The 23360-nt window shown below is 46.9% G+C and overlaps 2 protein-coding genes across 3 annotated transcripts; one reads left to right on the top strand and one right to left on the bottom strand.

The window, feature by feature from the left end:
- Positions 1-2854: 2854 nt before the first annotated feature.
- Positions 2855-5929, top strand: C12H21orf140 (chromosome 12 C21orf140 homolog). Its single transcript, XM_034514724.2, has one exon. The coding sequence runs from the start codon at positions 3337-3339 to the stop codon at positions 4180-4182; it is 846 nt and encodes a 281-aa protein (XP_034370615.2). The 5' UTR covers positions 2855-3336; the 3' UTR covers positions 4183-5929.
- A 4881-nt stretch (positions 5930-10810) lies between these two features.
- On the bottom strand, positions 10811-22567 carry Smim11 (small integral membrane protein 11). 2 transcript variants are annotated; one of them, XM_034514759.2, is made up of 4 exons: positions 22438-22567; positions 18289-18399; positions 12796-12964; positions 10811-10991 (listed from the first exon to the last, which is right to left on the bottom strand). In XM_034514759.2, the coding sequence occupies exons 2-3, from the start codon at positions 18298-18300 to the stop codon at positions 12809-12811; spliced, it is 168 nt and encodes a 55-aa protein (XP_034370650.1). In that variant the 5' UTR covers positions 18301-18399; positions 22438-22567; the 3' UTR covers positions 10811-10991; positions 12796-12808. The 2 variants fall into 2 exon arrangements, with proteins under 2 accessions (XP_034370650.1, XP_034370652.1); XM_034514761.2 differs by lacking the exon at positions 22438-22567 and adding an exon at positions 22007-22025.
- Between the last annotated feature and the right edge of the window lie 793 nt (positions 22568-23360).

Below are 23360 nucleotides of genomic sequence, written 5' to 3'. Positions count from 1 at the left end.
AGCTTATGGTTCACGGAGGGGAAAGAGTCCATTGTGGTGGGGAGGCGTGGAAGCACATGGCAGGGTGAGCAGGCCTAGAGCGCACATCTCCAAATGGCAAGCAAGAAACAGAGAAAACTGGCTTTTAATTTCAGTGCTCATCCCCAGTGATGTGGTTCCTCCAGCGAGGCTGTGACACCTGAGCCTCCCCAGACAGCATCACCAAGTGTTCAAACACCCAAGTGTGTGTGTGTGTTACACATGTGGAAGGGTGGGAGTGTGTGTGTGTGTGGTGTGTGTGCATGCACATGTGTTGTGCACATGTCGGGGGTAGGAATGTGTGTGTGGTGTATGTGTGGTAGATTGTGTGAGTGTGCATGTGGGGGATGAGAGTAAGGGGTGTGGTGTGTGTGTGTGTGGTGTAGTGTGTAGTGTGTATGTATGTGTGTGTTTATCTACTCATCCATCTACGGGCATCTGAGCCCATCCCACAGTTTGGCTACTGTGGAGGGAGAGTCACAGTAAACATGAGTGTGCAGGCATCTTTCTGTGTTACGCTTGTGTAGTATGTGGTGGGTGATGTAGGTGTTAAAGCATGAGTGTGGAAGGTCCACTTGCAGTGTGGGGAAAAAAAAGGCTTGGGGATCCCACGGTTCCTCCTGCCATGCTGTGGGTAGTCGGCTGGGAACGCTCTGGGTTTCTCCAGCTGGAAGTTGGGCCCGGCTGTTCATTAACTAAAAGTCTCTCCCTGGCTCCTCATGGTTCCTCATAGCGGCGCAGCCCCAACACACGAGGAAGCCCTTGGGTTTCCAAAACTGGTTTATTCACATGGCGAATTGTGGACGGATCTGGATGCATACCCCTCAAACCCAGGATCGATCTGAGTTAAAAGGGGAGGGGAGAAGGGGGGAGGGGCTGGGGAGGAATGTTTAATTGGCTCCACCTCTGGCCTTCAGGTACCTCATTAGTATGTAAATCTCTCTAGGGCCTGTTCACCTGTGTACATGACTGAAGGGTGGAGGTGAAATGGAGATTAGACCTTGTGTTAGGCCCAACATTGCAGGAGTCAGTTCTCAGTTTACTATGTGGGCCTCAGAAGTTGAACCTGGGTTGAAAAAGTACATACCTATGAGTGGGTAATGTGGTGGCTCTAGTGTTAATTCTCAGTATTATTTTACAAATCCTCATAGTTGTTTCCACAGTGGCTGAACATACTGTCATATGTTAACAGTATGTGGGGGTTTCTTCCTTCTGTATTTGTTTTATTATTTTGATAGTCATCTTGACCAGGACAAGCTAGAACATCAATGTGGGTGTGATGTGTTACCCTGACAACTGAGAATGCTCAATGTTTTTCATAATTTAGTAGACATTTGTAATTCTCCTTGAGAGCTGTCCAAGTTATTGCTCTGATGATCTTTTGGTGTTTAATTTCTCAAGTCTTTAATATATTCTAGCTATTAACCTCAGCATAGATTTTCTCCCACTCTCTGGTTTGCTCTACAGAAGCTTTTCAATTCATGCAATCTCATTGGACAATCCTTGCCACCATTTTCTGAGCTACTGGCCATTTGCAGAAAAGTCCTTTCCTGAGTCTGAATCTTGAAGTATTTTCCTTTATTCATTTCAGGTCTTAATTAGAGTCATAAGTCTAAGCACACGCGCGCGCGCGCGCACACACGCACACACACACACACACACACACGATCCACCTTGTCCTTCTGCTTGTGGGTATCCAGTCCCACAGCACTTTTTGCTGAAGGAGCTGGTTTTTTGCCAATATGTTTTGGGCACCTTTGTTGAGAATCAGATGGTTGTGGCAGTGTGGGTTTACTTTGGGGTCCCCTCTTCTGTCCCCTCAGTCTATCTGCCTGTTTTCATACCATCTATGCTGTTTCAGTTTGTGAGATTTTGTTGCTGACATGAAAAAAACCCAACAGTTAAGTTTATCAATTTGTGTTGTTTGTCTTATTTAGATATTGTTTTGTGCTACTTATTTGCTTTGTTATTTAAATTGCACTTTGAATATAAATGCACACATTTGCCAAGACTAAATAAATACAGAGAGCAGTTGCATTCAGGGAATTCCCTGTTCTCTCTTACTCCAGTTAAGTGTTTTCAGTGTTTGCTATGTGAAAATACAATCAAATGTGCATGTCTGGTCAAACACAAACACAGCATGCATTTTCTCCCACACTTCTAAATGCATTTCTCATGTCCAAGATTTCTCACAAGAGAAAAAGAAGACATCACTGCTGCTGTACCTCAGTGGGTCAGGTCCCTCCAGGCAGAAGAGGGGACTATGGCACCACCACCACTCCCAAGTGCTCTGGGGACTATTGGGGCCACCACAGCTTCTGGGTACTCTGGCCACAGAGTTGGTATCTACATCAAATTTGATCTGAAAACTGTTTTAGACAAGTAAAGAAATATCTCCAGAGAAAGTGGCCACAAGTCACACCTGAAAGCTGCTGCCATGTCCTCTAGGAGAGGACGTCTGGTAACCGCACACTTCATGTGAACTTGGTGACAGCCTGGGTTTGCCTGAGTCCCAAGAAAACCCTAGTGGGTCAGGGGAGAGGGAGGGATTCCCATTCATTCAACAGAGAAGCAAAGGACCGGACAAGTCATTTTGGCTACACTGTCATTTGGAAGATTCACCTAGACACATTTATGAGCCACCTTTAGCTTTGATTAAAGGAAAAAAATTACAAAGGAAATTAAAATAAAAAGGCAGAGAGAAAGTGAAGCAAACTGCCATTTTCTCCAAGTATAAAATTGAAGTGCTTCTCAGTATGGTGGGTGTCTGTAATCCCAGAACTTAAATGATTTAGGCAGGGGTATTGCTAAGAGTAAAAGCCCAGTCTGGACCAAATGCTGGACCATTTAGGGTTACAGAGCAAAATGTTGTCTCAAAAAATTATAGCAAATCAAATGTTTTTCAGATAACGTACTGAATCATCTCCATTCATGGCAGTCCCTATGAGGGACAGCCTCTTTTACTCTGCTACACCAGATTTCTCTTCAGCCACCTGGAAAAACCACCATGGACTGTAAAAGTAGACAGACAGGTGGCACAGTTTACACACATGCACAGACAAACACACTCACACCCCAGCCTTCCCAAATATGTCATATATATCCCGTGGCAAAATGTCTGATCCACAGAAGGTGCACAGTAAATACCTTTGGAATAAATGGGTGGATAGAATATCCATCTCGATAATCCAAATGAAAAGGAACCAGAAACTTGACCAACATAAAAAGGTGTATTCCAGGAGTGATGTTGGGTAGCGTTTTCTGTGGTTAAGAGTCCTGAGCACGTGCCTCATGGTGTTCTGTGTCTGACGTGTAGCTATGGCACTGGCACATCCCTTTGTGAGGTCATCCTCCTCCCTGCTTCCAGAGCTCCCCAGATGGGAAAATGTGAACCACTCAGGGGGCCCCATGGCTCGCTTTACAAACTGTCTTCTGAAAAACATCTTTATCAGAAGTCAGTTTGACAGTGCCAAGAGGAGGCAGTGCCTTCAGTATCTCAAAGCTCTGAGATCGCTGCAACACAACGGATACAAGACCGTGTATTTTGGGGAAACTGAGATCCTGGAAACTCTTGTCACTGGGGACGACTCTGGTGATAGCTATTACAACCACACACCATCCTGGTGTATTCTACACGCTGGAGGCAGTCAGGGATGGGTGCCTTGGAAATACCGCATGTTCTTGAGGGATGACCTGTGCATCAAGCAGGGAGACAACCTGTTCTTTGAGTTCTGTGACATCGTGAAGAAGGCCTATGGAAAGTGTGTCATTGTGGTCAAAGGGAGGAAGCAGCAAGATGAGATGAAGCCAAAGACAGACAAGGAAGGGGAAGCCCAGGCCTATGTTCCAACCAGCATTAATTTAACAAGCATTGCGTGCTCTCCGGGAGTGGCCAAGTCCTATGGCCACGAACTAATATCTCTGCCTCCTCCCTATAATTATCTGAACCCCTTAGACTCAGCCTGGTCTTCTGTGAAATGGTTTATCATAAACAACCGGAAAGAGTTTTGTCTGCAGTCTGTTGACAACGTCTACACTTACCGATACATACTCTTCGGTGACTTGATAAGCAAAGGGATTGAAAAGGTTAACCTGACCAAGTGGAAGGCCATAACCAACAAGGTGCGCAGGTGGGAGAACTATTATCTTGGGAAGTTTTCTTAAGGGCATCTCTTCCACAAAGCACTGAGCTGTGTGGTTTTTGCTGCTAACTGTGGAGGCTGATTCTGACTCACTGTCACCAGAGACACTCTAGGGGTGACCTCGAGGGATCACTGCCTCAACTGGGAGGTTCCTGAGGGTTATCAGCAAAGTCCTGGGGTTGACAGAGGCTCCATTAAAGTCTGTTGATAAGTACGGGGTCTCAACTCTCATCTTGTGATGGCTACCTCAAGGACCATGTTTCTGGGAGGATTGGGAAGACTCTAGTCCGGTGGAGAGTACTGCCAAGCAGGATTAAAGGATGTGTGGCCAAAACTTAGGTCTAAGAAGAAAAGAGAACAGAGTGTATAGTTATTAAAAAAAATAATAAACACCCTGAATTAAATACTAAGCTAATAAACTTCAGACTAAATAATCCACAAGATTATTGTGGATTACTGCCATGAGCAAGAGACATGTGCATACAGTGGTCAAGTCGGTGCTATTCCTATGTGAGGTGGTGGCCATATGTTCAAGGCAAAAGGGTGGGCCACAGAAGAGAACCACATGAAGAGATATCAAAGGTTCAAGGGGTCTTAAGTAAAGTGGGGGGGCTCTGTGGAACCCACATATCCAACCTGCAAGAATCCAGGAGGGTCCAAGACTGCCATGGTGTTTATCTCAGGCCTCTGAGCTGAGCCTCCTGCAGTTGGTACAGTACCCTGCTCAAGCCCAGGGTGCCTGCTGTGGACACTTGCATGTCTGTTACAGGAAAAGCCTGACCCCTGTAAAACCTACCATAAAGCTCCTGCTTCCTTCTCTATGTTCAAGTGATAACTTCACAACAGAAGTAGTTACTCTGGGGTGCATAAAATAATGACCTATGTGGAAAAATATGGACAACCATGAGGCCGGAGCAGAAAGGGCATGAGAACTCTGTTTGGCTTTCAGTTTTGTTGGACCTGAAAAAAAAATAGCTCTAAAGACAAGTCTATTAAAGAACTAGCTTGTGAAGATGTCCACCAGCTCCTGACGGATTTAACTGTGGATGAAGTTGTGAAGCCAGGCCGCTGGCAAATGCAGAATGCTTCATATTTCAATCTTCTCCTCCTCTCTGGAACCTTCCTGTGTTATTCAGCAAGAGGCTGTGGGATGATCAGAGGTATCCAGAGCTTTAGTGCTCTTCAGTAGAAAGCGGAGGGTTCCGCAGTCTTTTCAACTTGGAGAAAAGGGGATTTAACACACATCTAAAGGGTGCCATGCCCCAAACTGCCAATCACTTGTTGCAGATCCAACTCTTACACTGTGCTGTATGATCTGCCGGCGGTGGCTGCAGCAGTGACTGCACATTTGGTGGCTGGAAGCAGCAATTTATTCTTGGTTGTTCTGGCTATGGGGAGCCAGACATCAGTCTCGCTGATGTGAATCAAGCTATAAGCAGCATGGCCGTGCTGCTGGGGGCTCTAGGGAAGATGGCCACAAGTTTCTCTCAGTTTCTGATGGCCTTCTTGCCCTTAGCTAGTGTCATCTGCAGAACCTGACGAATAGATTCCATGGGACTCTGGTCTAGCCAGGAATGCCGGAAGTGTTAAAGGCCTTGAGTGAGGAGTGGAGTGAGGAGGTGTGGGTGGACTGTGCAGGGCGGGTAGCCGAGGTCCCAGGTCTCTTCCTGTGAATAGTCAGCTATGACAAGTGACAACCACAGCAACAGTGGTGGCACCAGTGGCAGAGGGCTGGCCAGCTAGGCGGGCCCAAGGTCCAGAGATGAATGTTTCCCAAGTGTTACGGCTCAGTAAAAACAGTCTCAGAAGATCCTTGATGAAATGTTTTGTGTGCTTTATTCCATGTGGACAGGGACTTTATAAACATTGAGGAGTGGGGTGGGGTTTAGGAGTAGGTGTTTCCTATCAGCTCAGTTTGAGGTGTTACTGATGCTCTATGTACATGGGGAAGAACAGGTCCTTTCCTCACATGACTGATTGCAATGTTCCTCTCAGTGGGTGTTCCACAGGAGCGGATAGGGAGAGGCTTGGTTCCTGCTAATCTCAAGTCCCTGAGAGTAGCTTCTGTGGTGTTGGAGATGTTAGTCTCTCTGGCCTTTCTGTCTCCAGCTACTATATATACCCCATGTCTTCCCATGGACATGAGGAGATGTCTGAGAAGGCAGTGGCCTAGAAATGATGCTTTCTTAGGACCAGCATGAATAAATGTGGAGTAGATTTAAATCACCCACACCTTGTGATGGGATACCTGGTCCCTAGCTGTGGCACTGTTTGGGGAAGTCGTGGGAAGCAAAGGAGGTCACTGTGGGGGATACTTTGAGGTCTACCCCCCTCCCCTGCCTCCAATCCTTCCTCCCTTGCTGGTGCAGCCATTTGGGCTAGCTCCTACCACCAGTGGAGGGAGAACTGTCCTACCATGATGCCCTGAGCCCAAGTAAACCCTTCTTCCTATAGCGTTGCTCCTGTAAGGCACTCTGTCATAACATGAGAAAAGTAAGGGACATATTATGTGGACAGAACCTTCGCCCTTTGGCACTGCCCAACCCAGCTGGACAATCACACAAGTGGCCCACACTTCTCCCGTGGGTGAGGTTTTTTTTCTCCCACATGGCAATTACTCTTTCCATACTTGGCAAGGCCAGGTTCAGACAACTGCTATGCCCAGGGCAGTGACCTTTATGCTCATTTTATAAACACAGGCGAGTCTGGGTTGGTGACTGACACCTAGACACATACAGCGCCAGTGGTAGGATGCTGAGACCAGAATGTATTTGGCCTTTGCTACTTTGTGGCTTCTTCTTTATCCCCTCCCCCACCTGTTTCACCTCCTTCCTAACACTAGATAAGAGAGAAAGGAGGATACAGGGGAAAGAGGAATTAGAAAATTTCCTGAATCTAATTTCTTTCCATTTGTTTCTTCTTTGACCAATAACAAACTGTATCCAACCTCCCTAAACGACCAGCAACCATCCACCTTGCCTCTAGGGGCCCTAGCGTTTATGTACCCTCTGAAAAGTTCCTAGAACTCCAAACATCGCACAATCATAGAAAGTACAGCTGGCAAAACCACACCTCTGCTAGAGCACAAGGCAAACCATAGTCAGCTGCTTCAGTCAGTCCAAAGCAGCCCCTCATCCTCATACCTGGGATTAAAATGAAAGCATTTTGTTAATAATATTTCTGTGTTTTTAAAAGAAACCAAAATTCCAGAGTTGTGTCAATACCAGAATCCAAGACTTTCTACCAGGAAGTCCTGTGCCCTTCTCTTCTTGGCTCCACACACCAGGTGGCATTAGGTTGGGCCAGGAGTCCACAGAGATGTCACCAGATTTTCAGGTACTAAAGTTATAAGTGCCAAGGGGGGCTGTCCTGGTGCACATGATGGACCCTAGGCACCAGGGCCCAGGGTCCTACCTCTGTTGGGGGCACAGAGGTCTTTTCACCACAGATCACTAGGGAGAACTCCCTAAAATAAACTCAGAAGCTATGCCAGCCATTTAATTAGCTGCATTGTGCCAAGGACTCAGATTTCCCTTGGTGGCTGGTCATTGGCAGATGTGTTCATTCTAATCTAAATAACTAACACTAACACTCAGATCACTAAGTAATGATCACTCTATATATGTCCAGGTTACCAAATGCCATAAAGGGGTTTAGAGAGTCCACAGAGTTTGCAGAGGCCTCAGTAAGGGAAGAGACAGAGACTTAATAGACCCTGGGAATAGGGCAGGAGGGTTCAAACCACAAACTTGCAACCTCTCTCCTCTAGGTCCTGAAGCCTCACAGACCTGACCAGCTCCAGACTCCTTCCATAGCTGGAGCCACGAGCAAGCTCTCATAAAAAAGCTGGTCCCTGTCACCAGGTCAGGAGAAAGCCTGACCCACCTTGACCATCAGCTTAGTTCTGGCAGTAGAGTGGGCTTCCCGTAAGTTGTGACTGAACACCTATCTCTGTACCCGGGAGCTTGGCACCGATCCTGGCGCTGAGTAAAGCCCTGGAATCCCATCATAATGAAGCCATGGTGAGAGACAGCACCAGGAAGGCTCGGCACACCGAAGTCCTGAGAAACCAGTTGTTGAACATCTGTCTCCCTCCAAGGAACTTGAGCATAGCCAGGGCTCTGTGGTCTCTGAAATACATCACGTGAATCTCTGCCTCCTAAATCAGAGTGTAAAGCTACTTACTCTTTTTTTCCCCCTAAGGTCACCATAGTGGACAAATGTCATCACATGGGTGCATGACGTGAGGCTGCTGGCCACCGCCTCCTGTCTGACCTGTGGAGATCAGGTGTTCTCTGGTCAGCTTATTTCTCTTGCTATTTCCCCCTCTTCTTTTGTGCATCTCAGGCTCTGTCAGCTTAGCCAAGAAGGTAGGTCAGGGGTGCCTGTGTGAGATTAACAGGGGGCTGCCTGAGGAATGATGGAGATTTCTCATGGGGAGAACATGGTGACATCTTACAGACACCCAGGCGTGGCTATGCTGTTTTCTCACTGCACCCAGCTGCTAACTCTGCTGACTCTGGCTGTGGGCTGCACCATCCTGTCTACTAACTTCTAGCCACTGCCTCTAAAGCTACTATTTAAAATATAGCTCCTGATCCGCAGGGTTCAGTTACAAATGTAATAAGACCAATAGCACCAATGGGTGATTGATCATCTCCCTCTAGTGGCAGAAGAGTGCATTTGCACAGTAAAGGAAGACAAAGCTATCCTGTTCTCAGGAAAGCACTGGGTTAAGCCCAACCCCTGGGTCATCTACTAAGTGATCCTAGGAGATAGCCATGAGTTCTGCAAAGCCAAGGGGTAAGCTTTAAATCCTAAGGCCCAGGAGACTGTGTTTCACATAAATGCCTGCAGGTAAGGTAGACTGGGGCTCCCTAGGGAGGAATGTGGATGGGCATGGTGGGAGGAGGTGGTGTCCAGGGCCCTGGGTCTGAGGTCAGGCATGCTCAGAGCTGGCTGTGTCCTAACTCTGAAAAGTGCAGACAGAAGTTTGAGAAGGGGTGGGGCCACCAGCAGAAGGCTGCATGGTGGGCTTAACAGAGACATGAGAGCTGCCTGTGGTCCAGGGTCAGGTGTGAGCTCCATCTAGGCAGAGCCAGAGAATCTAAAACCTTGGACTCTGCTCATCTGTATCCAAGGCTAGTCCCAGGCCAGAGTGGGGCCATCAGAGAGGAAGTGGCTGCTAGCTCCCAGGCAAAGGCTGGAGCACCTTCCTTAAGGGGTGGGGAGTTTCAGGGAGCACAGGTTTCTACCTGTTTTGACATCTGCCCTCTGTGAGCTGACAGCCATTCTGTACTTGCATCTCTGATGTTGTGTGACTCCTCCCCTGGCTCCCTCCCACACAATGGTTAGGACCATCCAGCAATCAGTAAAATATAATATATGCAATTTCCTTACTCTTCATGTTCTATCCAGTGGGCAAGGGTGGCAGGCATGGTACACACTCCTGAAAACTTTCTACGTGGTCATCTGCAGTGGGACCCAGCAGTTCCCAGCACACCAGGCCTGGTTCCCACCTCCTTACCTTCCATTCATGTGTGTACCTTGAGGTGAGAGAATTAAGCCTCTAGGCACCTTGATCTCTTAGGTGCTGAGCAAAGGAGCTCACCATTGTTTCCCCTCAGAGGGGAAAGCATCGGACGGTCAAGAAGTCACTAGTAGCACAGTCTGGCCTCTAACTGTCGCCAGTCCTACCTCAACCTCCTAGGATTACAGATGTGAGCCACCAAGCCTCTACAAAGTAGCTCGTTCTAGACTGAGCTACGGTGATAGTCCATGGCTCTAACCCTCCCCACAGAAACTGAGGAGCCCAAAAGGCTACACTACCGGGACCCCAAGAAGGAAACTCTCGGAGGGCAACCACTGCAATCGCAAGAGGATTTCATTAATTAGTCCAATGCTTTGGGGCTGCTTGCTCACACAGGAGAAGCAGCAGCCCAAAATGCACTCGGGCAGAAGCATATATACAGTTTGATCAGGAAAGGAGTTTTTGATGACAAACTGGTCGGTTGGCATTGATGGGCTTCGGGGAGCTATCTGTTGTCAGACAGCTCCATATGTCTGATAACCCAAGGTTTTTCTTGGAACAATGTGTCTTCACCCTTTTTTTTTTTTTTTTTTTTTTTTAGGAATCTTGTGGTTTTTCTTGGGACTGTGTGGCCTCACCCTTCTGGGAAGGGGGGAGGGGGCCAGGGGTAATTTTCCATGGACTTCACAAAACCCTCCCAGGCCGGCACAGGGTCTAGCCTTTTTGGTTCTGTCATAGACAAGCACACAGCTTCCCTGATGGTATGCAAACATGTTTCCATGTCACCATGGAAATGAGCTACACATGAAGAAGCATGGTGGCAAGTGGGGACATGCTGGCCAAGGCTTCTACTAATGCTCCCCTTTGTGGGGACTGTCCCCTACAGCAAGCATCACCACTGATGTGGGCATGTATGCACACACACCCAAGAGTTGCTATCAAAACTCCACAACCAGAACGTGGCAGAAAAAAGCCCTGAGAAAGTCCACTAGTAATGTGTTGGGGGAGGGGGTAGATAGGGAGCAGGTAGAGAGAGGAGGAGGAGAGGGGAGAGGGCGGGAAGGAAGGAGGAAAGATGGAGAGAGGGAAGGAGGGAGGGAGAGAAAATGCAGACAGCCGCTTTAAGAATAATGTATTTTATTTCAGTAAACAAAATACAGGTTCTTCTAAAAATGTATAAAAATTCACACTGTTAATCATTTAAGTTAAAGGTCTAGGCCAGAAGTACATTCTCTTCTGTGAAGTCTCTGTTCTCTCTTCTCTGCCGGAGTCCACTCGAGCTGACATTTAAATAGAAAAATCTAGAAAGGAAGGGAGACCATAGAGTGAGACCAGCGCTGGAGAGAACAGCAAGGTGCAGCACCAACTGTGCTTGTGCTTTGAGACTCCAGAGGAGGCCACTCAGCCTGATCTACCAATCAGTGTGTTTGGATACCACAGATTTCTTCCTTCAGCGCAGTCTGGTCAAGCAGCTAGCCTGAGAGACAGGCTAGCTCCTGGGTCAGTTCTACGTGGCGGTGTGCACATCCACGCTTGTGGTACTGGCTCAATGAAAACGTGAACATAACGGGTGCCAATGAGCTCACACGTGAGCTTCCTGACCTCCTCTCAGCTGGCAGGCACCCTGACTCTGCCTGCATCATGAACCTAACCAACACTTAACTCAGCTGTCTGCCCTCGGTATTTTAAACTGCTAAGCACCCCCTCTTTTCCAAGTAGCACTGAGACCAAGCATTTCTTGGTTATTTTTGGTTTTCAATCAATAAGACAAGTTTTGAAAGGCAAGATGCCACGGTGGTAAGTTCCTCCGACTGGAAAGTCTCCACTCTCTGAGTGGCGGCAGGCTTGGGCGAGTGGCATACGGCAGTGCTCCTACAGTCTCGTTACTGTACTCTTTGGAGGTGGCACAGCTGGGGCATGAGTAGCGTGGTTCAGTTCTCAGACCTGTTCTCTACTGTTCTTTCAGCCTGATGTTACCTTGGGGAATTGTCAGGAGGGCTGAGGCATGCCATGCTCAGTGAAATGCTTGCCCCAGTCTCGCTGTCACCAAGGAGCCTGCTTGACTGTCTGAGGGAAGCGCCTGCTTTCAGGAGCGTGGCATCAGGTAGGCAGGGCCGTGACACCAGAGGCGGTTCCCATAGCAATCTGGAGCTGAGCAGACTGTATAAGAATCACCTGTTGGATTTTCAAAGGAACCACTGCCCAGACTGAACGGTGGACACGGTGCCCTGCCCTGAGGCTGAGCCTGGGGAAGCTATGCTCTTAACAAGCAACACAGGAATCCACGCAGCCGTGTATAGAAATTCTGATCTCCAGCTGGGTTCTGGAACCAGAATCAAGAATCCTTGCTCACCATATTTGAATCCTGATACTAAGAGAGGCTCAGAGTTCCACTTGATAACGTGAAGAGACAGATTTGTACACGGAAGTAAATAATCAGGTATGGCTGTGGCAAGGTCTTAAGAATAGCTCCCAGGACCCTTGAGTCCTGACTTTCCCACGCATGCGCCAGAGCCCTCCACTCCACCCCATGCGCACAGAGAGGCACCAGCTAATACACAAGCCCCATGCCTGGGGAGGACATATCAGGAAGGGCTGGCTAGGAACACAGGGGGCATAAAAGTCTCCGCGATGCAGAAATGCCACAGGGGCACAGTTCTGCCACAGGAGCACAGGAAGAGGACTGGAGAAGTGGGCAGGTGAGGTTTGGCCAGATGATGAGCAGACTGGGAAGGGATCATTTGCCAACAGGGAGCCAGCCAGGCATCATCCCGAAGATAACAGGCTTTCTTAATTTGGCCCGTGTCTCCATCTCCTCCTCCGCCAAATGCGCATGTCTTAGTGCAATGAGCTTTTTCTGGTCTGCAGCTGGAGTCAGGGTCCTGAGCTAAGCCCTCCCACTAAGCAGCACAACAGGCTCGGAGCCAAGGATGGATACTCTAAATGGTCAGCAGCAGGGCCGAGGCTCTGCCTTTGCACCCTGGCTGCAGTGCCCGTGTGCCCTCTTGCAGCCCTTCAGAGCAAGGATGCAGAGATTTCAGATCACCACATCCTAGGTTGGGCACTGCAACCTTCTGGACAGGTTTTGTTTGCAAAGCCCAGTACCTCTAACATCTCTTCAGTTCTCTTTCTTCTCCGACTGCTTCTTCCTCTCAGCTTGCAGTTTTCTTTCCAGGCTTTTCCTTTGGTACATTTTCACTCCCGCAAAGGCCAGGCAAAGGATCAGGGTTTTTGCTGCCAGGATGTACAACAGCAGGGGCACGTGTTCAAGGACCTCAAGGGAGAAAGACACAGGCTGGTTGCTCTAGCAGTGATGTAAAGTCTCGGGTTCCTTCCTCCGGCAAATGTTACTGAGCAGCTACAATGTTTCACGCTGAGGCTAGACTCCTGTGTCCTAGTTAGCTTAGCTGACAACTTGATACAATCTGTAGTCACCTGAGAGATAAGTCTAGATTGGAGGATGTCAGGAGCCATCTAGGATAGGCCAAGGCTAGCAGCTGGCCCTCCTGAGGTGGCCCACCATTTCCGCATGGTCTTGCTATGGGTGAGCTCCATGGGTGAGCTCAAAGAGACTTCATCTCAGGATTGCTTCTTGCAGTTGATATGCCTTTCCTGTCATTATTAAATTAATATAATAATCCCTGGGCATTAGCCCACACTATTGATTAGATTTCATGCAGATTAACATAAACTTTAATGAATTAATTCTTTTTAGATGAAATAATGATTCTATAGACTTCTTGATTTGATCCAAATTTTAGCAAGTTTTAAAAGATAGTCTTAGACACTTTGCTAGAAGGATGTAACAAAGTTAGAATCAAAAACAGAATGTGCCCACTCCTCATAATATTAAGTAAAGGCCACATAATAAGAAATACAATGATCTTTCATAATCACACTAAAAAGGGAAATAGACTTGGGACAGATTTATGTGTAAGGAAAAACATTTAGGTTCAAAGATAAAGCCACAGGTGTGCACTATGATAAGGCAAGGCCATGAAAAACCTGTTGCTTTGAACTTAGAATGAGCATATTAGAATGAAACACTGCTTTGAACATAATATCACATCCTTCTGTAACGCCTATTTTATGTAACATTTTATCTCTGAGGTAATTTTCTAAAGAACTTTCTGTCTAAGAAGGTCTAATAGAAAGACCAGAGAAAAGAAATAAAGTTGTTGGATGGTTTGGCTTGGGGAGCTTTGTCCCATCCACCCACCCACCCATCCATCCATCCATCTAAAATGTATATGTTTGTTTGTCTATATGTACATGTGTAAGTATATGTATGTATATAAGCATGCATGGATACTTGTTTGTGACAGATGATCAGGCCTGGACAGAGTGTCTGTGTTTGTGAATGTATATATGTCTGTGCATATTTGCCTGTATAAAGCATCTTAATTCTTTTCCTTTCCTTCCTCTCTTGTTCACAAGGAGTTAACCAGCCTAGCCAGAGAGGCTTCTGGCTGCCTGGACAGAGAAGGGAGAGAGAAATACATTTTTTACTAAATTCCCCGATGCTAGGCAATAGGTGTTAATTGCCCAAGCCAGCATTTTTTAGCCACAGAATAAGCAAGTAAGTTTTTAGAATTTTTTTCAGAAGTTATCAGCAAGCATTCAGCATAGTTAGAGGGCTAGAAGGTCAGAGACCATCAGTCTTTAAAGCTACCTCTACGACTTATGCTGTGTCCCACTTCAAACCGTTCCAGGCTGGGCTGGTTTCCGGCGGGAGGAGCTGCCTAGAGCAGACTGGCTTGTGGGCATGTCCATGGGGAACTGTCTTCATTATTGATACAGGAGGACTCAGTCTACTGTGGGTGGCACCATTCCTAGGTAGGCAGCCCTGAGGTGATTATGAAAGCTAATCTAACGGGCTGGAGAGATGGCCAGTGTTAGAATGAAACCAGTCCCCAGCTCCTGATTCTAATTTATTCATATCTGTGTCCCTCCAAAGGTATCTAAACCTTTAGTGATTCACTCTTCCGTGTAGCAGATGGAACACCAGTTGCTATCTCCTGGAAAGTCTGTGCCCTGTGCTTTCTGTGGACTGTCTCCTTTTGTCCCCACTCCAGCCCCACAATGGGGACAGACTGTCCTGACTAAAACAGATGAGGACTGTAACTCTGGGGAGGTGGCGGATGGGTGAGGAGGAAGCAGGACCCACCCCGCTGTGGACGGCAGACTCTCCATCACTCAATTTTCTAGTTACCTGTCTTGCCCTTCCACTTGAATCTGGTTTACAATTAAGTCCTGCATGTCGGCCACAACTCAGCTGGAGTCAATATCTTAGACACTATGTAACTCTTAGGAATGGCTATCTGAGGATTCCTGAGGAATGTTGCCCTGTGATAGAATAATATAGTGAATACCATGGGTGAGGAAGAAGATAAATTCTAGTTGTTTAATTTAACTCAGACGGTAACTATGTCCACTCTCAGCCACTACATCACGGAGGAGTGAGGATCACATAGCTTAGGTGCAATCTAGCTGGCAGGGGATGTGAGCATTGCCACATAAATCTCCTTACATTCCCCAGGCTGCTGGTGACTGAGACTGCCTTAGATCTGTACAGGGTACTGTCTCATCCCCACGGATACCCTGGGATCCTTGTAAGATGGAGCCCATGCTACAGCCCATGGTTCTCTAAGGTACAAGTCCCAGTCAGCTTCAGCAAGGGCAGGGATGTGTTGTCTGAACAGGAAGGTAGAAAACAAACTGGAAAGGAAATACAGCTGACAGACATGGGCCAGGTGGCTCCATTATTTATTTTCTTTTTAAGGAGTCTAGAGAGACAAGTTTCCAGGCCAGCCAGGGGGCGATGCCAGCGGGAGGGCAGCAACGCTAAAGGGCTGAAGAGTTTGCCCCCCTCTCTGCCCCTTCTGGGGCAGAAACTGGCTTCAACTGGCCTTAATTTCTCACTCATCTCCTCTTATCCTTTAAGCTCCTTTTAGCTCTCAAAATCTGCAGACCTGTAGGGAGGAAATGACTACTGCTGGGGTGGGTGAGATTAACTGTGTGTGAGTGTGTGAAGTTGTGTGTGTGTGCATATGTGTGTGCGTGCATGTGTGCATTTGTTCATGTGTGAGTGCGTGCATGTGTGTGCACGTATGTATATGTGTACACATGTTCATGTGTGTGTGTGTGTGCAGGTGTGTGTTCAAACACATGTTCATGTGTATGAGTGTGTAACTGTGTTAGTGTGTGTGTATGTGCATGTGAGTGCAAACATGCATGCATGTATGTGTGTGCATGCATGTGTACATGTGTTTATGTGAGTGGGTGTGTGCATTCATTCATGTGTGTACACATGTTTATGTGTGTAAGTGGGTATGTGTGTATGTGTTTATGTGCATGTGTGTTCATGTGTGTATGAGTGCAGGTGTGTGTTCAAGCATGTGTTCATGTGTATGTGTGTTAAGTGTGCATACATGTGTGTGCATGTGAATGTAAGCATGAATGTGTGTGTGTATGAGTGCGTGTGTGTACATGTCCTCCTGTGTGTGTGACTGCATGTTATGTGTGCTGGTCCACTTGCTCGTGCCTGCATGAGGATTGGTTTTCTCTTACTGAACATGAAGCTCAGGATTTGAGCTCCACTGGCTGGCCAGCAAGCTCCTAGGACCTGTCTGACTTCAGCCGCCCTGTGTAGTCAAGGCTAGCCCTGAACTCTGTCTACCTATCTTTACCTGGTCCTATCTCTACTGGATCCTTCTGTCTCTCCCTCCCACCTTCTGGCATTGTAGGTGTGTACCAGCCTGGCTAATCAGCTGTTCTTTTAACCAACTCCCACCTTACCTCAAGGCTCTTGGGCATTTAAATGAAAAAATCCTGCCCTTTCCCATAGCCATATGCAGACAGCCAGCAGGCTATGCTCTGCCTGCCCCCACCTCAGTTCCAACTGCTAAATCTAATGTTTTTATAGGAATCTCTTTCATTTATTTCCCAATCAGTTCAACTTGTCCTTGGTGCTCCCATGGGTAATTGATGACCTTTTAAAAGGTGGCTTCCATGAAAACTGAGTTGAGTTCTTTGAGAGAATCAAATGTGGCTAGAAAAAAACCAATGCCTTTGGCAAAACAGCTGGACAAGATTATGGATGAGGATCACATCCACACAAACTGGAAGTTCTGTAAGATCTCAGGCCACTGTCTTCCCCTCAGGCTTGTGCATCAAAGTTATAAACGGATGTGTGGAGGCTGATGGATGCTAACAAGGGCCTCTTCCAGAACGTGGGACAGACTTGTGTCCTCATGCAGCAGAAAGTGGGCTAGGCAGCTCTTTGGGCTCTGTTTTGTCAGGGCACTCAATGCTTTATTGACTTTTCTGTCACCGTGATAAAGCACCCCGATAAGAACAGATTTAAGAAGGAACGGCTTATTTCTGTTCCCAGAACTGAGATTGCCACCACAGGCACTGGTCCCACACATGAGGGAGCCACACGGCCAGAGGCTCCACCTCTAAATACCATCATACCACCTCGGGAGCACTCCAAACAGAAGCACTAGCATTCACCCAGTACATCTGCTTCAAAGAAGCAAAAGCAAGGACTGCTAAGTGGAGCTTTAAAGGCCAATGTTTGCAGAAAAGTGAGGCAGTCTGAAGTTAGGAGAGGCACACTCAAAGAACGGCCCAGCCTTCCTCCAGCAGTCTGGAGAACAAATGTAAAGTCACAAGTTTTACATGGTTGAAACATTAAATGTGATTATCTTTTGTCTACTTTATTATTTATTATTATTATTATTTTTTTTAAAGCTCCACTCCCAGCAGGCTCCCTTGAACAGTCCTAAACCCATGGTAACAGAGACTCAGTAAGTCACAAAATTAAAGAAGGCATGGGTGTGAGTAGGGGTTTATAAGGAGGAAGGGAAGTTCACAGGAGTGGGAAGAGATAAAGAGCCAGGAGTGAGGACCATCAGATGGATATAGATATGAGACTGTTGGAGAACAGATACAATTCCTAAAAATATCACTCTACTGATACAGTATCTACTGATACAGAGTATCTACTCTACTGAAACAGAGTATCTACTCTACTGATACAGTGTACCTACTCTACTGATAACAGTGTGTCTACTGATACTGTATCTACTGATACAGAGTATCTACTGAAACAGTGTATCTACTCTACTGAAACAGAGTATCAGCTACTCTACTGAAACAGTGTGTCTGCTCTACTGATACAGAATATCCACTCTACTGATATAGTCGTTTTTTTACCATGTTGCTCTTAACAATCTTCAATGCTATGGTGTGTGTTAAAGGCTTGGCCCCCTGGTGGTGCTACCATGAACTGCAGCAAACCTTCAGAGAGTGGGCCTTTTAGGAGGTTCTCAGGTCACTGGAATTATGTCCACAGAGGTTTAAGGGACTCTGGTTTGTCTTTCCACTTTGCTCACTGGGTTCTGAAGTGAGAAGTCTTACCTACTTCTATTCTCCATCAAATGCTGTCTGTCATCACCCACCTCACATCCACAGCAAGGAATTTCCAGACCCTGTGAGCTCAGGTTTTCTGCTAGTGTGACAGATATCATATGTGGAAAGACAAAAACAAAACAAAAAACAAAACCAGAATATACTTTTTAAAACTATTCTCACCTTCCAGTTCATGGCGGGCCAACTGTGAGTTCACTTCTGATTGATGCAACCGGTACACACAAGCATGAGAGGCAGCTGGAAGGTCGGGTCCAAGGAGCTGGAAGTTCTGATCTGGGAGAGACAGAGAAACTGGTCAATGCAGAGCTTCCAGGGTAGAGCACATTAGGAAGCCACATCTTTGATAGGGAGAGTCCTGTGAACAGAGAGCAAACAGAGGTGGGTCTGGAGTTCTGCACAAGGTGACCCTGTTCCTTGTGGCTCTCTGCAGCTCCCTGCACAGTGCTGCTCCTGAAGCATCTGTACCCATCTGACTCCTCTGTGCGCTTAAAGCCCACACTCATAAATGGTCCCACCCATCTCCTGACATGAAGACAAGCTAGTTTGGAGATGAAGGACCTTCTGGACACTAACTGTGCTCATCCTGGCTTAAAATAAAAACAAACCAAAAACTATCTGGAGGGGAAGAATAAATGACAGGAAAAAACAAAAACAAAAAACTGTCCTGAGAAAATTACTAACTTGTACATAAAATTCCTTCTAAAAAGTAGAGACCTAGAGCAAGGGACATTGCAGAGACAACCAGAGAACAGACGCTGTCCAGGGTCTTGTGTCTCATTAGCGATGACACCTGCCTTCACAGCCAGACCACCTGAGATCTGGATGAAGCTTCTGCATGTGCCACTGTCAACCAGGTGGGCCCTGCTATTTCTGAAACTTGACTTTATAGAAAGTTATCCACAACTTGACTCTACTGTGCTGTCTGTACTAACATGCTTAGATGAGGTAACCCAGCAAGTTTCACTTTACCCCCTTTACTTTAAAGGGGGAAGACATAAGGCATGGTCCTCTGGTGAGTGACCAGAATCTGAACCCACCTAGTACCAGAGGTTTCTGTTCCAAATGGGTGTCTTGGGGTTCTTGGTACTGTATTTAAAAAATTGAAAGTGTACACAGATCAAAAAGGAATTCTGTTCAGAAGCACAGACGTGGTACAGGCCAGGTACTCTACAAGACACCAACAGACTACTTGAGCTGGAGCGGACAAGCCTGTGGCTTCCTTTGGTGGGTTCAAGACGGGGTAGGAGCTGACTGCTAGCAGAGGGGTGTCATTTGGTTCTAATTTATATGGGTTATGTAAGCTGTAGTTCACATCCTTTCCCACAATGCATTTGAGTTTAATCCTGTCTGCTCCCAATTAGGCACAGCCAAAAGAGGGCAAATAGGGATTTTTTTTCCCACTAAATGTTCATTTTAAGGTCATAGTTTGCCTGACTGTGCATGCACCCAAAGCCAGTATATGTTGGATCTAGCCATGTTCCCTAGTTTCAGGATATACTTGGTCACCAAAAGGACTTACTGAGGGTCGTTGCTAAGGAGCTATAGTTTGGAGTGTCCATAAGCCTCTGTTTAAAGAGAGGTGTGCATGCAGCTCCATATGGGCGTGGGGGAAATCCCAGCTTGCCGAGAAAGCACTATGTGTAGCTCAAATCAAGCCCAGGTCTCCCTTCCCCTTGCCTATCTTACATCCAGTCAGTCGGGTCTGGGAGCTTTAGCCTCAGCAAGTCACCTGGAATCAGAGAGAGAGCTTCAAGATCACTTTTCTTCATTAGAACTTAAGACTAGAATTAGAAAAGCAATGGGAAATTCTATACACCTTATAGACTGGGTTTTCCTTAAATTCTATACACCTTATAGACTGGGTTTCCCATGGGTTTTTCCTTAAATTCTATACACCTTATAGACTGGGTTTCCCATGGGTTTTTCCTCATGGGAGATGGTGCAGGAAAAAAATTCCAGTTATAAAAGTATCTAATAAAATAAAATTCAGACTTCAGTCTATTCAAGGTTATAGAACTTTGAAAACCAACTAGCTATTGGCACAAGATAAGCAAGTTTTGCCTTTGACTTGTGCAAAGTCAGATAAACCAAGAAGCGTACAATTCAAAGCCTTATTTAAAGGTGATAGCAGTGGCTGAAGGTGCCCACTTCCTGCAAGTGTTTGCCTTTAAATAGCAGCAGACTCTGACCTACAATGGGAAAATGAGTTCTTTGCATGTTGTAACCTGCTGCTGGAATTTGTACTTTGAATGTCTAATACTCTTAGGAATTAGCCATGCTGTGTAGTAAAACAAAATATATACATTCTTTTCCATTCTGTTTTTATAATTCTTTCTTAATTGAGTTGTTATTATATGGTAGATGATTTAACTGTTTCCCACAAATCGCCTATGTGAATTGATATGCACAGGATATTGACCCCCAAGGTCAAGGAAAACAAATGGGCCCAATATGCTTACAAGAGGAAATAAATGAAAGAAAATATCCAGGGGTCTGGCAAACCTACTACACTTAGCAGCAATGTGCCCCTGGCCTCTCAAAGCTTCCTTCATCAGTAAGTTCTCCTTCAGAAGTTGGCCAGTAATCACTAAGAAGAATGAGTGACACACAGAAAGCATTATTGTCTTGATAATGTCTCTCCTTTGCTAATGGTCCTGCTGGATAACAAACAGCAGTGAGGCAGAATGTTTTCAGTATAAGGTGCCAGGCATGGGCTAAAGAATAAGGGCAAGGAGGAGGAGGACAGGACTCTACTCCAGGTGGCAGTGAGGGCTGGGCATATGACCTGGGAAAGTCCTTAGCCTCCTGAGCCAAAGGGCTCTTGGAATATCAGGGTCCAAAGAGTAAGTCTCCCACTCTGGAATTCACAACTCTCTGCTCTCTCTGATGTCACAGAACCGGATGCCAAAAGATTGGCACATAGAGGGTTAAAAGGTAAGGTCTCTGAGAAGGAAGCAGAGGACTGTGGGTGTGGCTCAGCCAGAGTGCTAACACAAAAAGCTCTGGGTTCAACCCAAGTAACTCACAAACCAGCCCGGTGGTACAAGCCAGTGTAATCCTACCACTTGGGAGGTGGAGGTCAAGGGATTGGAGTTCAAGGTCATCCAATGCTACAGAGAAAGAGTGAGTTCGAAGCCAATCTCAGATGCACGGAATCATGCCAAAGAGAGAGAAAGAGAAGAAAAAAGAAGAGGAGGAGGAAGAAGTAAAAGCAAAGGGAAATCTGAAATGCTATGGAGTGGGTGGAGTGAGTAGAAGAGAGCGAACGGCCCAGATCAGCCCCGTTCATTTTCACCCATTGTTTAAAACTACAAGCACCAAAGCAGACGTTTTTTTCACCGCGGCTCGCAAGCAAATGGGACAACCAAGAAAGCTAAATATAACAGCAGCGTCTGCTCTGGTATCACGGACTCCTGGTGCCATTCAAAAACAAGCAGCATCTGGCAGCAGAGGGTGAGCCAAAGCCACCAGGGTGAGACAGCTGGAAGCCATTAAAATATAAGAAACATCAGGGAGCTGTCCAGGCTTAACTGTTAACGACAGCAAAAGGGCTTAGATAATAAAACCGCTAGTAGTTTTGATCTTCAACGCAAAGTATCTTGCCAGGTTTTATTCTGGAAACAAAGAAGATATTCGCTCACTTTGATTACACCAGTTAAAACGACATGGACAATATTCTGCCCACGAGCTCCCTGTGCTTCTTGCCAGGGCTAACAGTCGAGGGGGCCACCTATCTCAGCATATAACCCACTCACTCATCTGAGCAGCCGTGTGAACTGTATGAACGCCATAGTCTCTATCCACTTCACTCCAATTCCTCAGCCAACCATTTGAAGTATCGTTAGGTGCAGGTAGCCTGTGACCCCTGAACCTCACTTACCCGCTCCGCAAAGGCCTCGGTTTTCAAGAAACCCAGACCCACCTTATCTGGGTGGCCAGACTCCAAATTTCAAAGCTTTGGAGAGCCTGTGAGTTATGGTGCATCTTCCTATTAGCTGGAACAGCACAGCTCATGTGTAGCAACTTGTGGCGTCTGCAATCCGGGGCACCACAAGATCAAACGGGGCTTTGCTATCCCTGGGTACTTGGGAGTGCCCAGCCAGGTTCTCGCCCTCACGCATTTGCTCCATTAAGGGGAGAGGCCGGGAGTTATCATCGCTCCCTCCCTGCGTCCCCAAAACAAGACGACCAGACCATTAGGGTTCCCACACGCTGTGTGGCCGTAGCCAGCAAGTGTCATCCTGAGAAAAGCACGAACGGGGAGTTGACCGAGGGATCCCCAGCGCCCCAAAGACTCAATCACACACTTACAACTTAAGGCGGCGGGGCCTCCTCTCTTGGTGCTCACAAACCACGACTCCCACAATCTCATCGTGAAAACTACATGTCCCGAAATGCACCGCTCGACGGAAGCGCCGTCGTAAAGGGCGGCCGTTTGATACGCAGGCTCAGTGGCTCTAGGCTTTCCTGCAGATGCGGCTGAGGTCAAGCACCATGTTGCTCCAAGCGCAGGCGCTATGGGCGTCAGGCCAGTTTTCCAGGATCTGAGGCTATTGCAGAAATCCAAAATAGAACCCCTGACGGTGGTCCGCAGGGGTTGGGGGCCCTTTGTTCATGTCCACTTAATGTTGACTTATACAGGTGAAGAAATAGGTCCCAGGTTTTTTGTTTTGTTTTGCAGGCTTAGCATTCCTCCACGGGGACAAGAAGAATGCCTCCCGGTTGGGATAACTGAAGGATACCCTGGCATTAGGTTCCCAGTTTCATTTCTAACCAGTGAATCCCCAAAAGCGTCCCGGGTGGCAAGGTGCAGACAGAGCAGTCCTGTACAAGGCTATGGAGAGGGAAAGTTCTCACCAACTCCCTCTTTTGTGGAGGTGGGAGCTGATGCCCGATGCTGACACTAATTGCAGGGTGGATACTTGAACCGAAGAAATCTAACTTCAGATCTCATTATGTCTCTTTGTGGAGATGAAGTAGAAAATGTTAGTGTGCAGAGGGTTTCACAGACCTAGTTGTGCCAACAAGAGAATATCACTTTGAGACTATCGTGTTTAACTTAATTCTACGAGGCCTACAAAAGGACACGCTATAATGATAACATTTCACAATTGATGAAACAGAAACACAAAGAATGGCTTCCCCCTCCCCCCCCAAAAGGGTTAGGCCAGCATGCACCAGATCTGGGGCTCACCATAGGTTGTGAGACTAGGGTCAGGTCAGCCCCTAGCACC

This window comes from Arvicanthis niloticus, chromosome 12, assembly GCF_011762505.2.
Source record: "Arvicanthis niloticus isolate mArvNil1 chromosome 12, mArvNil1.pat.X, whole genome shotgun sequence".
Taxonomy (NCBI): Eukaryota; Metazoa; Chordata; class Mammalia; order Rodentia; family Muridae; genus Arvicanthis; species Arvicanthis niloticus.
This window is presented reverse-complemented; position numbering and strand designations above follow the sequence as displayed.

Coding starts and splice junctions, on each gene's coding strand:
- C12H21orf140 (XM_034514724.2), top strand. CDS start 3,337: ATGGCACTGGCACATCCCTTTGTGAGGTCATCCTCCTCCCTGCTTCCA.